At 40.9% G+C, this 14,453-nt stretch overlaps 1 protein-coding gene across 2 annotated transcripts in view; it reads left to right on the top strand.

Annotated features, from left to right (window-relative positions):
• The window catches only part of ILRUN (inflammation and lipid regulator with UBA-like and NBR1-like domains), a 109,224-nt gene that overhangs the window by 27,808 nt on the left and 66,963 nt on the right, over window positions 1–14,453 (top strand). For both annotated transcript variants that reach the window (XM_010358061.2, XM_010358060.2), the window contains exon 2: window positions 8,516–8,670. In XM_010358061.2, coding sequence (XP_010356363.1) covers window positions 8,516–8,670 — 155 coding nt within the window. The remainder of the gene's footprint in view (window positions 1–8,515; window positions 8,671–14,453) is intronic.

Raw genomic sequence — 14,453 nt, 5'->3', positions numbered from 1 at the left:
GGTGGAAGCTATGGGCATGACTATGACTATAGGGTTTAACTGTGGGCTTAACAGCCCCACCCATTTCCTTCACGGTGGAGCGGTCACTGGGCTATGCAGTGTTGTGACTACATTAGAGGATCTGAGGCCTAACTAGTGGGTTTAAGCAGATGTATAACCTCTCCTGTTTTTGTACATGTGGTTATTCCTGAACCGTTTTGGGATACTTATTGTAAACCAGGTTGCTGCTCTGCTTTTCCCACTGCTGGCTAAGGAAGATTCAACTTTTTCAGGTTGGCTAAGTCGTTTATCACTTGTCTACTTCCCAGTTCCCTTAATTAAGTTGCCTCAGTTACCATTTTGTCCTAGTGAATTCACGCCTTTTTCCCCATCCCTGTATTTTAGGAGGGCTTAGGAAGGGAGCTGAGGCTAATGCATGCATTCAGCCTTCTGTCTTTAACTGGAAACTGAAAGGAAGTACTGGATTTGCATCTAAAAGTTTTTATTCTGCCTTTCATTCTTACAATTTATATGGTTTTTTGGATATGATGTAACCTTTTGGTATACCAGTTGAATGATCCATTAAGTTTTGACAGTGTTATTGCCACATATATTATACAGATAACTTTCTCCAAATAGACTGAAAGGCTGAAGAACAAACTGTAGATGGTTATCTCTGGTTGATGGGATTAGTTGTTTTTGTTTCTTTATGCTCTTACTTTATTTTTGCTTTTTTTGGGACAGGATCTTGATCCTCACCCAGGCTTGAGGTGCAGTGGTGCGATCATGGTTCACTGCAGCCTCCACCTCCCAGACTGAGTTGATACTCCCATGTCAGTCTCCTGAGTAGCTGGGTCTATAGGCACATGCCACCACACCTGGCTACTTTGAATTTTTTGTTGCCCAGGCTGCCTTGAACTCCTGGGCTTAAGTGATCCGCCTGCCTCAGCCTCCCAAAGTGGTGGTATTACACACCCGGGGCCCCGGCCTTTGTGCTTTCACTTTAATTTATAAATTTTTCTATATTAATATGCATTACTTGTATAATTGGGAAAAATAGTATTTAAGTAGAGAAAAAATTGCTAGTTAATCAAATCCTTGGATGAAAGTTGGCTTTAGGGATCAGTGTGCACCTCTGTTACTTAATCCTAAATCTGTCAAGAGTTGTGCTGTGTCTTTTACCTCTTTTAGGTAATCTGCAATTAGAAACACTAATTTTAGGGGGTGTGTATATCATTTCTCCTTAACTTTTCTTTTCTTTTTTTTTTTTGAGACGGGGTCTCACTCTGTCACCCAGGCTGGAGTGCAGTGGCTCACTGCGACCTCTGCCTCCCAGGTTCAAGTGATTCTCCCACCTCAGCTTCCTGAGTAGCTGGGACTACAGGCACATGCCACCACACCCGGCTAATTTTTGTTTTTTTTTTTTTCGTAGAGATAGGGTTTCACCATGTTGGCCAAGCTGGTCTCGAACTCCTGACCTCAAGTGATCTGCCCGCCTCAGCCTTGCAAAGTGGAAGTGGGTGGGATTACAGGTGTGAGCCACCGTGCCCGGCCCTATCCTCATCTTTTAATTTTGAAGATTTTCTAACCAAAGAAAAGTTGAGATACTAACACAGTGATTTTGTATACTCTTCACATAGGTTCGCCAGTTATCACCATTTTGCCACATTTGCTTTATCTTTACTGAAGTATAATTTGTATACCATAAGTTAACCCATTTTAAATGTATAATTCAGTGATTTTTAGTAAGTTTATCCGTCTGCAACCATCACCCCAATCCAGTTTTAGAACACTTTCATTAAACCAGTAAGATTTTTTTTTTTGTTTACAGTTAATCCATACCCACCCCCCCAGCCTTAGGCAACCATTAATCTTTTTTGTCTCTAAAGATTTGCCTTTTTGGCCAGGCGAGGTGGCTCATGTCTGTAATCCCAGCGCTTTGGGAGGCCGAGGTGGGTGGGTTGCCTGAGTTCAGGGGTTCAAGACCAGGCTGGCCAACATGGTGAAACCCCGTCTCTACTAAAAATACAAAAAATTAGCCAGGCGTGGTGGTGGGTGCCTGTAATCCCAGCTACTCGAGAGGCTGAGGCAGGAGAATCACTTGAACCCAGGACGCAGAGGTTGCAGTGAGCCGAGATTGCGCCATTACACTCCAGCCTGGGCAACAAGAGCGAAAATCCATCTCAAAAAAAAAAGAGTTGCCTTTTCTCCACATTTTTTTTTAAGTGGAAATCATATAATGTGTAGTCCTGTATCTGACTTGTTTCTCTTAGCACAGTGTTTATGATGTTCATTTGTGTTTTAGCATATATCAGTATATCATTCATTTTTGCTGAGATGTGGTATGGATATACCACATTTTGTTTACTTATTTATGTTATGTTAATTAGTTTTGTATCTAGGTGTGTTAAGTCTGAAGTCAGATGACTAAGTGGTCAATTTTATGTATGTTTGAATTTATGGTTAATTGTGAGGCCTTCACACACAGTTATTCATGTTATTACACAATTATTACAGGCAGTAATAAAAGTAACAACCACATCGATGGTTCCGGAGACGAATGCACAAGTCGTGTGGTTCTGGAAGTCTTTTGACTGGCAATTGGTGGGAGGGGTGTTTGTCGATGTTTCTCTTGGGCAGAGCCTCCACAACAGCTGCCTTGTCAAAAGAAGGCCTTAGACTGGGCGTGGTGGCTCACGCCTCTAATCCCTGCACTCAGGAGGCCAAGATGAGAGGATCACTTGAGCCCAGGAGTTTGAGACCAGCCTGGGCAATAAAGTGAGACCCTGTCACTACGAAAAAAAAACAACAAAAAAAAAGCTGGGTGTGATGGTACACATCTTTAGTCCCAGCTACTCTGCAGGCTGAGGCAGGAGGATCACTCGAGCCCAGGAAGTTGAGGCTGCAGTGAGCCATAATCATGCCACTGCCTTCCAGCCTGGGCAACAGAATGAGACTGTCTCATGAAAACAAGACTCATGCCTGTAATCTCAGCACTTTGGGAGGCCGAGACGGGTGGATCACCTGAGGTCAGGAGTTCGAGACCAGCCTGGCCCACATGGTGAAACCCCGCCACTACTAAAAATACAAAAAATTAGCCAGGTGTGGTGGCGGGTGCCTGTAATCCCAGCTACTCGGGAGACTGAGGCAGGAAAATCGCTTAAACTCAGGAGACAGAGGTTGCAGTGAGCCAAGATTGCGCCATTGCACTCCAGCCTGGCGACAAGAGCGAAACTCCATCTCCAAAAAAAAAAAAGAAAAAGAAAAAAAAAATTAGCCAGGCATTAATTTTTAAAAATAGTAGCCCTAGCTACTTGGGAGGCTGAGATGAGAGGATTGCTTGAGCCCAGGAGTTCTAGGCTGCAGAGAGCTATAATCCTGCCACTGCACTCCAGGCTGGGCAACAGAGTGAGACTGTCTCCAAAAAAGAAAAAAGAAGGTTTCAGAGTTCTCACAGGTAGCCTCTGAAGGCGTCTTGGATAAGGCTGAGTCTTGACTGTTTTTATGATCTTTTGTAGATGGGTCTATTATTATTATTTTAGCCACTTTTTATCAGTTTATTTTAGGTCTTGGGTGGCACCATGTAACAAAAGTAGGTGTTATCTCAGTCTGTTACGCATGTGTTTATCAATTTGAGGGGTGAACATCACTGTGGGCTGAATGTTACTTGATGTGAGAGAGTATTTTGAGACATTAGGATCACAGATCATTATGTCAATTTATAAGTTGATGTACATTTGAATTTTTACTTACTGGCTATATTATGAATAAAACTGCTGTGAACATTTCACTTGTGAGACTGTGTGGACATATTTTTAAATTTCTCTTGGGTAGATACATAGGAAAGGAATTGTTAATTTGTATGGTAAAGTTATGTGTAGCTTTTAAAGAATCTGCTAAACTGTTTTCCAAAGTAATTACCATTCTACATTCTTAGCAGCATTGTATGAGAGTTCTGTCAAGCTTTTATACTTTTTTTTTTTCCTGAACCATTTGAGATAACTTGCAAGGATTGTGAGATTTCACCTTTAAGCCCTTCAGCAAATACATCCTGAGAGAACAAGAGCATCATCCTACATGACTACAGTATCATTGTCACCCCAAAGGAGTTTAACATGGAAACAAAAGTTTTATCCAATATATAGCCCAGTTTTAAATTTGTCCCCAGAGTGCCCTTTACAACTTTTCTTTTCTTTTTTTTTTTTTTTTTGAGACGGAGTCTCGCTCTGTCGCCCAGGCTGGAGCGCCGTGGCTGGATCTCAGCACACTGCAAGCTCCGCCTCCCGTATTCACCCCATTCTCCTGCCTCAGCCTCCGGAGTAGCTGGGACTACAGGCGCCCGCCACCTCGCCCGGCTAGTTTTTTGTATTTTCAGTAGAGACGGGGTTTCACTGTGTTAGCCAGGATGGTCTCGATCTCCTGACCTTGTGATCCGCCCGTCTCGGCCTCCCAAAGTGCTGGGATTACAGGCTTGAGCCACTGCGCCCGGCCACAATTTTCTTTTTCTTAAGATGGAGTCTCGCCCTGTTGCCCAGGTTGGAGTACAGTGGCGCAATCTCAGCTCACTGCAAACTCTACCTCCCAAGGTTCAAGCGATTCTCCTGCCTCAGCCTCCCAAGTAGCTGGGATTACAGGTACCCACCACCATGCCCAGCTAATTTTTGTATTTTTAGTAGAGACAAGGTTTCCCCATGTTGGCCCAGCTGGTCTTGAACTGCTGACCTCAGGCGATCTGCACGCCTCGGCCTCCCAAAGTGCTGGGATTACAGGTGTGAACCACTGCGCCCAGCCTAAAGACCATACTCTAAAAGAAAAAAAAAAAATTATTTCATTGTGGTAAAATCTGCATGACATTAAATTTACCATTTTAAGTATACAGTTCTGTGGCATTAACTATATTGGCAGTGTGCAACTATTACCATCATCCACCTTTTTTTTTTTTTTTTTTTTGAGACAGAGTCTCATTCTGTTGCCCAGGTCGGAGTGAGTGCAGTGACACAATTTCGGCTCATTGCAACCTCCGCCTCCTGGGTTCGAGCAATTCTCCTATCTCATCCTCCCAAGTAGCTCATTACAGGCATGCACTACGCCCAGCTAATTTTTGTATTTTTTGTAGAGATGAGGGTTCACCATGTTGGCCAGGCTGGTCTCGAACTCCTGCCCTCAAGTGATCTACCTGCCTCTGCCTCCCAAAGTGTTGGGATTCCAGGCGTGAACCACCACATCCAGCACCAGCATCTATCTTAATCTGTGCTTTTTTTCACTGTTAACATTGCCTCTGTTTGTTCTTCAGGGTACTTTTAACCATCTGAAATTAGATTTAAAACTTTTTTGAAAAGAAACACTGAAGGAATCTGGAGGTTTAAACTTTTAGACTGCACCGAATGCTGGGTCAATGTTTTCCCTTTCGCATCAGCTCAGCCAGCTCCATTTCATGAAGAATTTCTTGTTGGCTAATAATAGCTGAGTATGTTGTTTTGAACAAGAATACCTGCTATCATGTCTACTTTCTGACACTGAATTGGAGCTGTTTGATCTATGCCTGCTGTTGCTCAGCCTAGTGGGCCGGTAATTTAAATGCTGTGAACTCTGAGAAGCTGTGTACCCCAAATTTGTGGCTGTGTACCTGCTTTATGGGTTAGCTCACTTGGGCTAAAGTCCACTTTCTGCCTTGTACTTGGGAAATGAATTTGCTTTGTCATCCTCCTCTCCACCTTCCTGCCAGGATTCCAGTTCGCTGCTTTCAGTTTCAGTTTGGGGTTTAAAAATGGTTCTTAATCTTTCTTTGGCTGAATTACCTGTGTAATACACATACAAATAAGCTTTGACTGTGGGATAAGTTGGAAATGTGTGAAAGGAGATTTGAGGATAGGAATGGATCTGCCTGAGTTGGGTAGCTTGACTTTCCCATTTACTAGTTGTTCCTACTGCAGTGGTCTTGAAGTCCTGTCCTGATGGCAGAGCCAAAGGTTGAAATATGACACAGCCTGGGGATGAGAATTGGCAATTGTCCTGAGTGCACAAATAGTTTCTTCCCTCCAAAACACATTTTGCAGCCAAGTGAACAGAAAACAATTCAGCAGGCTACTTACTGAAGACCTGCTGCAAAAAAATTGTCTTTTCAAAAAGGTAGACATACAGCTTTTCCAAAATGTTTTCAAAAGAGCAAATTGCAAACCAGGCTTATTTTTCTCCCATATTCTCCCTGATCCGTAAGTGTAATGCTAATTCCAGATGTACTTCTAAGCGTGTTTGTGGATGGTAGGGGCTGGATTTCCCCAAGTTTGGCCAGTCACAAACATCCTTCACGTTAGATCACTGTCAGCTAGATAGGAAACTGCTGAGAAGACTAAAGTCCAAGCTTTGTGTTAGCTAGTCAAGCAAACAGGTGCAGTTTGGCCCCAGCGAAGCTCTCTTTATGTAACTATTATCAAGCATATATATCATAGGCAGGGCATTGGTATTGTAATTTCAGTCATTACTGACTAATACGACAGGCCACCATTGCATGAGGCTTGACCTCAGGTACCTGCTCTAAATATAGCCTTCCTTTCTGGCAGTTGCAAGCACCTGGAGGAGCAGGCAGGCCCCCGGCAGAAAATTATTTGCTGCTATTAGCATTTCTGTTGATCAGTTGTGTACTGTCAGAGCTTGTTTCATGCTATGTTTATGTATAATTAAAAACAGCTCAGTGGATTCGTTGGTTTATGGTTGAATTATGTTTAGAAACATGCAGTTTGGATTGTTGTGTAGTGTGGGAAGTGGAGATGATGTCATTGGTTTGAGTAAGACCAGAAGAGAGGCAGTTAATGTAATTACCAACAATTTCCTTGATCTCTGTAATGAACATAGCCTACTGAAACCCTTTAGTGGTCCTTGGTTCCTGGCACTGATAACCAAACTGACAGTCACATGCTTCTGCTCAATTGCGAACTCTGGCTTATGTACTTGGTAGTTCCTTCTGTTGAAAGGGGATTTGTGAATAATTAAAAAGAACACCAACATTTACAAAATGATACTTCCGAAAAAGAAACTACAAATGGCTCTTTTTTTTTTTTTCTTTGTGAGACGGAGTCTGGCACTGTTGCCCGAACTGGAGTGCAATGGCGCTATCTCAGCTCACTGCAACCTCCACCTCCTGGGTTCAAGCAATTCTCCTGCCTCAGCCTCCCGAGTAGCTGGGATTACAGGTGCCTGCCACCATTCCCGGCTAATTTTTTGTACTTTGTTTAGTAGAGATGGGGTTTCACTGTGTTGGCCAGGCTGATCTTGAACTCCTGACCCCATGATCCACCCACCTTGGCCTCCCAAAGTGCTGGCATTACAGGTGTGAGCCACTGAGCCCAGCCTTTACAAATGGCTCTTAAACCTGTAAAAAGATACTCAGCCTCTCAAAATCTCACTGAGATATATATATTTTTAACCTATTAGATGGGAGAAATCCAAAATGTTAGAGAAACACCACTGATGAGCAAGTGGGGAAAATAGGCACACTCCTATATTTTTGGCGGGACCATTAGTGTATAACTTTTATTGAGGGAAGTTTGGATATATTTATTAAAACCACAAACTCTGTCACAGCAGTATCACTTACTAGGAATTTATCTCACAGATACACTTGCATGTATACAAAACTATGTGTGCTTAAACATATTTATGAAAGAGTTAATGACTGGAAACAAACTCAAAAGTCTACTGGTTAAATGATGAGCCATCTGTATAGTGGTTACAGCTGTAAAAAACAATGAGGATGCTCTTTATGTACTAACAGAGATGTTTCCAAGATATAGCATTAAGAGAATAAGCAAAGGGCATTGTATATTATGCTACCATTTGTATAAAAAAGAGGGAAAATAAGATTGTATATGATGTTTGCTTGAATATAAGAAAGTTCTGGAAGGATATTTAAGAAAGTAATATGAACAGTTATATCTGTGTGTGTGTTGGGGAAAAAAGAGAACATGGTTTTCTTTGTATGAAACTTCAAATTATGTGCACATATTACTTTATTTTAAAAAGTGGAGCTTCTGGCTGAGCTCAGTGACTCATGCTTGTAATCCTAGCGCTTTGGGAGGCTGAGATGGATGGATCGCTTGAGCTCGGGAGTTCAAGGCTAACCTGGGCAACATGGCGAAACCCTGCCTCTCTCTCTTTTAAAAAAAAAAATAAAAAAATAATAATAATACAAAATAAAAAGTTGTGCTTCTTTGAATTCCATAGTTATAGAGATCTCTTTTAATTGATTTCTTTACCCATTCTTGTTTTCCTGTGGGTAACAAGGGAGATATCCTCATACTGTTGCTGATGGTACTAATGTTTGTTACTTTCTATGTGGGAAGAAAGTGATACACAAATTTGTTGGTGCTGGTGGTTTTCCTGTTGTTCCTCAGCCAGAATACAAGGCTTTAAAGACTTGTATGCCAGGAGCCTCAGGTTCTGTGACAAACCCTAAGAAACAGGCTTTTTCCTTTTGTTTAACAGGATAATATCGTCTGGACGGTACTGAAGTCTGTTGCCTTTTCTCTTTTTTCTGTAGGAACCTCCAAGCAGCAATTGGCGCCTATTATGACTTTGAGAGCCCAAACATCAGTGTGCCCTCTATGTCCTTTGTTGAAGATGTCACCATAGGAGAAGGGGAGTCAATACCTCCTGATACTCAGTTTGTAAAAACATGGCGGATCCAAAATTCTGGTAAGTACATAATGGGCAATCATCCCTTGCCTAGTTTTCATTTTCTTAATAGTTAAATAAGAAGGAAATGTTTTAGCTTGTGTATGTGATTGTGTAACTGCGAGCTTTCTCTTACACATGATATGTAGCATTTTCTTGTACTGGTGTGATGACCAAACATTAGTGAAGTATCTCCTGCTCTAAAGTAGGAAGAAGAATTTATGTCTCATGCTTCTAAGCCACCTATAACTTAATGGGATCTAAACACAATCCAATATTGGTTTTGTTACTAGGAACTAGACTTGTATATGATGGAGTATTGTCTCCACCTGTACGGTTTTACTTCATCACTTTATTTCTGCTCTAATTAATCTTCCAGTCATTTCCAACAGGCTAGAGGAGGTATATCCTTGAATAGAACAAGGTAGTTGGAAAGAGCTGTGAGCATCTGCTCTTTTGAAAGCTCATTTTTTTTTTTTTTTTTTTTGCAACCAGAAGGATGATTGTCTCTGAAATTTCATTAGGTTATCTGAGACATTAATACCACTTTGAAAAATAGGGTAGGAAATACGGGAATTTGCTCAAAATGGGAGACAGAGAAATTGTTGGTTGAAAAAAAAAAAATACAGGTTGGGTGTGGTGACTCACACACAGAATCCAAGCACTTTTTTTTTTTTTTTTTTTTTTTTTTTTTGAGGCAGCATCTCGCTCTGTTGCCCAGGCTGGAGTTCAGTGTTATGATCATTGCTCATTGTATCCTTGACCTCCTGGGCTCAGGCAATCCTCCTGCCTCAGCCTCTCCCGAGTAGCTGGGACCACAGGCATGCACTACTATGCCCAGCTAATTTTTTAATTGTAGAGATGGAGTCTTCCTGTGTTGCCCAGGCTGATCTTGAACTCTTGGGCTCAAGCTATCCTCTCACTTGGATAGCTGAGATTACCTATGTGTACATTGCACATGGCCTCCCAGCACTTTTACAGGTCAAGGCAGGACAGGAGGATCACTTGAGCCTAGGAATTTAAGACCAGCTTTGGCAATGTAATGAGATCCTGTCTCTACAAACACTAAAAAGAAAAAAGAAAAAAATACAAGAAAAACATTGTTTTGATGTGCTGCAGCCTCTTTTAAGACACACTAGAAATAAGCTAACCATAGGCTGGGCATAGTGGCTCATGCCTGTAATCCCAGCTTTGGGAGACTGAGGTGGAAGGATCACCTGAGGTCAGGAGTTGGAGACCAGTTTGGCCAACATGATGAAACCCATTCTAAAAATACAAAAATTAGCCGGATATGGTGTTGGGCACCTTTAATCCCAGCTACTTGGGAGGCTGAGGCAGGAGAATTGCTTGAACCCAGGAGGTGGAGGTTGCGGTGAGCTGAAATCATGCCACTGCACTCCAGGCTGGGTGACAGAGTGAGACTCTGTCTCAAAAAACATTAAATAAATAAAAATAAATACATAAATAAGTTAACCATAGTTCTTTGAAAATAGTGTCTCTGTGTCTAAATCTTTCCTTTTCTTTCTCCTTTCCTTTCCTTTCCTTTTTCCTTTCCTTCCTTTCCTTTCCTTTTTCCTTTCCTTTCCTTTTTCCTTTCCTTCCCTTCCCTTCCCTCCTTCCTCCCTGCCTTCCCTGCCTCCTTTTCTTCCTTCCTTATTCGACCCCCTATTCTGCTTTCTTTGTTCTTGTTTCTTTCTTTCTTTCTTTCTTTCTTTCTTTCTTTCTTTCTTTCTTTCTTTCTTTCTTTCTTTCTTTCTTTCTTTCTTTCTTCTTTCTCTTCTTTCTTTCTCTTTCTTTCGTTCTTTCTTTCTTTCTTTCTTTCTTTCTTTCTTTCTTTTCTTTCTTTCTTTCTTTCTTTCTTTCTTTCTTTCTCTTTCTTTTCTTTCTTTCTCTTTCTTTCTCTCTCTCGCTTTTCTCTCTTTCTTTTCTCTCTTTCTTTCTTTTCTTCAAGGTCTCACTCTGTCACCCAGGCTGGGAGTGCAGTGGCGCAATCTTGGCCTCCTGGGCTCGAGTGATTCTCTTGCCTTGGCCTCGTGAGTAGTTTTGATTACAGATACGAGCCACCGCACCATGCCTGGCTAATTTTTTAAAGTTTTTGTAGAAATAGGGTTTCATTGTGTTTCTCAGGCCGTTCTCAAACTCCTGGGCTCACACTATCCTCCCACCTTGGCCGCCTAAAATGCTGGGATTACAGGCATGAGCCACTGCACCTGGTCTTAAATTATTTTCTAATGACTTTTGGGGGCAGGCGTTGGGTTTCGTATTTCTCGTCACATCTAATGACAATTTATGTTGACTGATGGAGGGTGTTTTAACTTTCTTATTATTAATGAGAACTTCAGAGAAATTCTGAGAGGTGGAAAACTAGGCAAAAGAGAGTATTTAGCTAAGAATATGTGGTTCTGGGGGTGCCCTGTCTAGCAAGTTAATTTGATGTGAGATGATTTAAAACTCTGGGGACTCAAATAAAGCTATAAAAGTGACCTTTTATTGATTTGGTTTACTTTTCAGTTCTTTACAATTCAGTTCTTTATGATGGAGAAAGACTGGCTAGACCAGCCTTTTATGTAAGAATGTACCAAATTGAATTGTTATTCTTAGTTTTTCTGGCATATTTAGAAGTAACTCTCCTTTGGAGGAAAGTTCAGTGTGTCATTGACCAAACACATAGTTTGGACTGACGCAATGTTGTGGATGACTCAGGACACCTGTGGCTTTGTAAAATTTCATTCGCCCCTTTCCTTTTTAGTTATAACAGTGGTGCATTGTTAGTTTGGGAGGTACATGGTAACAGAGGAAAATAGCCATATTTTCTATTTTTCTTGAAATTCTTACTTGTTCAAAGTCTACTATACTTTGCCTAATTTCTTTCTCACCTTGCTTAATTTTGCCTGCTTTTAAAAAATATCAAGACAATTTCTTCATTTAATAATAACTTTTATTTGTCATGTTTTTATTCTGAATTTAAAACCTGCTGTGTTACTGATCAAAAATGCTTTCAGAGGCTGGGTGCAGTGGCTCACACCTGTAATCCCAGCACTTTGGGAGGCCAAAGTGAGCAGATCACTTGAGGTCAAGAGTTCAAGACCAGCCTGGCCAACATGGCAAAACCCCACCTACTAAAAATTCAAAAAATTAGCTGGGCATGGTGTTGCACGCCTGTAGTCCCAGCTACTCAGGAGGCTGAGGCATAAGAATCACTTGAACCCAGGAGGCAGAGGTTGTAGTGAGCCAAGATTGCGCCACTGCCCTCCAGCCTGGGCAACAGAGCCAGACTCTGTCTCAAAAAAAAAAAAAAAAAGTTTTTTGGAATCTATCTATATATATTTTTTTAAATAAATGAGGTTTGGAAAGTGTGACTTATTCAAGTTTCATTTGTTTATTTTAAAGTGAAGCCAGTACCTTGTTTACTTATAGTGAAAACAGTGAAAATGGCCTGGCTTTCTGTGAGCTCTTCAGTGTTTTTAAATACTGAAAGTTGTTAGAGTACTGTTGAAATGTTTTAAATACCATCTTGTGGCAGACTGACCATTTCGTATTTCAGAAAGCCTCTTGATATATCTGCTTACTTACTAGACTGTTACTTGGGCTAATGGGGAGCTTGGGGAGGTTGGTATGCAGTAGTTAGAATGTCAAATCAGAACCCCCAAAGCCTACCTTTCATGTTGACTTACAAAAATCTCTATTGGTGGGCCTGACTGCTTTTCCCCTCTGCATTTGCTTTGTAACCTCAGTTTAAAACAGCCTCTGAATCTCTTTCCTTGTGTGAAAGGGCATTCTTGTGCCTGAACAGATCTTGAAAGGTGAGGTAGCAGTTGCTAGAGATTTTATCTTTCAAGGTGCTTTGAATAAATAGGTTTTCTCTTCTTCTGGAAGTTGCCCACCCAGCTGTAGAGTAGTTTTATGTCTATAAATTGGATGTTTTCCATTTGGTTAAGGAGAATCCGGCCACGCATAACTGAGTATCAGGCATGTTATTTGAGAGAGGAAGAACATGCATGTGCACAGGTTCTTTGGTGTCATCCTAATCTGGCCTGAGTTCTTTCTGTAAATAGAGTAGTAACATAGAAGTAGGGCAGGCCCTGGCAATTTTTCCTCTGGCTGTCTTACTCTCATTCATAACCTCCGTAAGAAATAAGCACTCACTGAAAGAGCTACATAAATAATAATTTTCATGCACTTCTGTCTTGTCATGTTTTAGGCGTGCTGGGCATTCAAATATACCACAGATGAGACTGATAGGGACCTCATATAGTTGTCCCAATAGCGTTCCCCGAAGAAGGCAAACGTCACACGCTGTTTAAAATTAAATTCCTGGCCAGGCGTGGTGCCTCAACCCTGTAATCCCACTACTTTGGGAGGCTGAGGCCGGTGGATCACCTGAGGTCAGGAGTTCAAGACCAGCCTGTCCAACATGGTGAAACCCCATCTCTACTAAAACTACAAAAAAATTAGCCAGTCATGGTGGCAGGTGCCTATAATCCTGCCTATTCGAGAGGCTGAGGCAGGAGACTTACATGAACCTGGGAGGCAGAGGTTGCAGTGAGCCAAGAACACGCCGCTGCACTCCTGCCTGGGTGGCAGAGTGAGACTCCATCTCATAAATGAATAATAAGATAAATAAATAAATAGAAATAAATAAACTTAAACTCCTAATATTTTTTAAGTCCTTTATTAGATTTGCAAAAACAGAACTGAGACATTTAATAACATAGATGCAGAATTTTAGGATTCAGACTTCTGTCACTGTGGAAGCATTGGAAGCTTAGTAAACCTGAGCAGAAAACTTGGGAGTTAAAATGAAAATTTGAAACTGTCCCTCTAAAAATATGAGTGGACAGAATTCTCTTTACCAGCACCTAGAGCTTCTCAGTGCTCTGTTGTACAATTGTAGTAAATATTAAGCTGAGCATGTTATGATAACCCTAGTGTTTCTCAGACTTTGGTGAAATTTTTGTGATTGTCATATGAGAGGGTATCTTGGGCATATTGATCCAGAGTTGTCTTTATTTTTTGAACTTCATAGAAGTGAATTAAAGGGATGGGAAAAGAACTTGAGAAAGAACGATTATTTCCTCCATTTTTCTTTTAGTGCATTAAAATAGTTAGCTTTCTACCTTTCTCTTCAGTATGATTCTAGAGAAGATAATTTTGCTTCTTTCATTCAACACATTTTATTATGTTCCAGTCACTTTATTAGGTACAAGGGAGAAATGGTCACAAGATTGATGAAGGTTTCTGCTTTCATGGAGCTTAATATGAAATGCAGTGTCCACACTTATAAGGGTTAAAAAGGAGATCATCATTAAGGTTTGTCTTCTGCATTGCTATTTGGATATTCCTTACTGTCTCCAGACTATTTCTATAATTGTATATACTTACTAAGTCCCAGGATTTCTGGGACTGTTGGACTTTTGATTTTTGTGATGCTTGCTACCATCTCAAAATTGTAACATGACAGGTTTTTTGTTTTGTTTTTACTTTATTTTAAAAAATAAAGTGATATTTCATATCTGGAGAATTACAGCCTTAATTATATACTTGATTGTGATACTTAACTAGGAATGTCATAAAACGTGGATTAGTTTTTCTTTTCTTCTAGATAGAAATCTATCCCCCATTAATCCAGTTTGCAACTGAGACTTAATTTGGAGCCCAGTTCTATTATACTTCTCGAATTCAGATTTCAGGTATGCTTAGTGTAGTCCAGACAACTCATTGTATTTCCCTTCCTTCTGTATCAAACATCATTATCTTTGACCTTTTCAGAGTTGTTTGACCTAACAGTTGTGACTATAAGAGCT

This window comes from Rhinopithecus roxellana, chromosome 4, assembly GCF_007565055.1.
Source record: "Rhinopithecus roxellana isolate Shanxi Qingling chromosome 4, ASM756505v1, whole genome shotgun sequence".
NCBI lineage: Eukaryota > Metazoa > Chordata > Mammalia > Primates > Cercopithecidae > Rhinopithecus > Rhinopithecus roxellana.
This window is presented reverse-complemented; position numbering and strand designations above follow the sequence as displayed.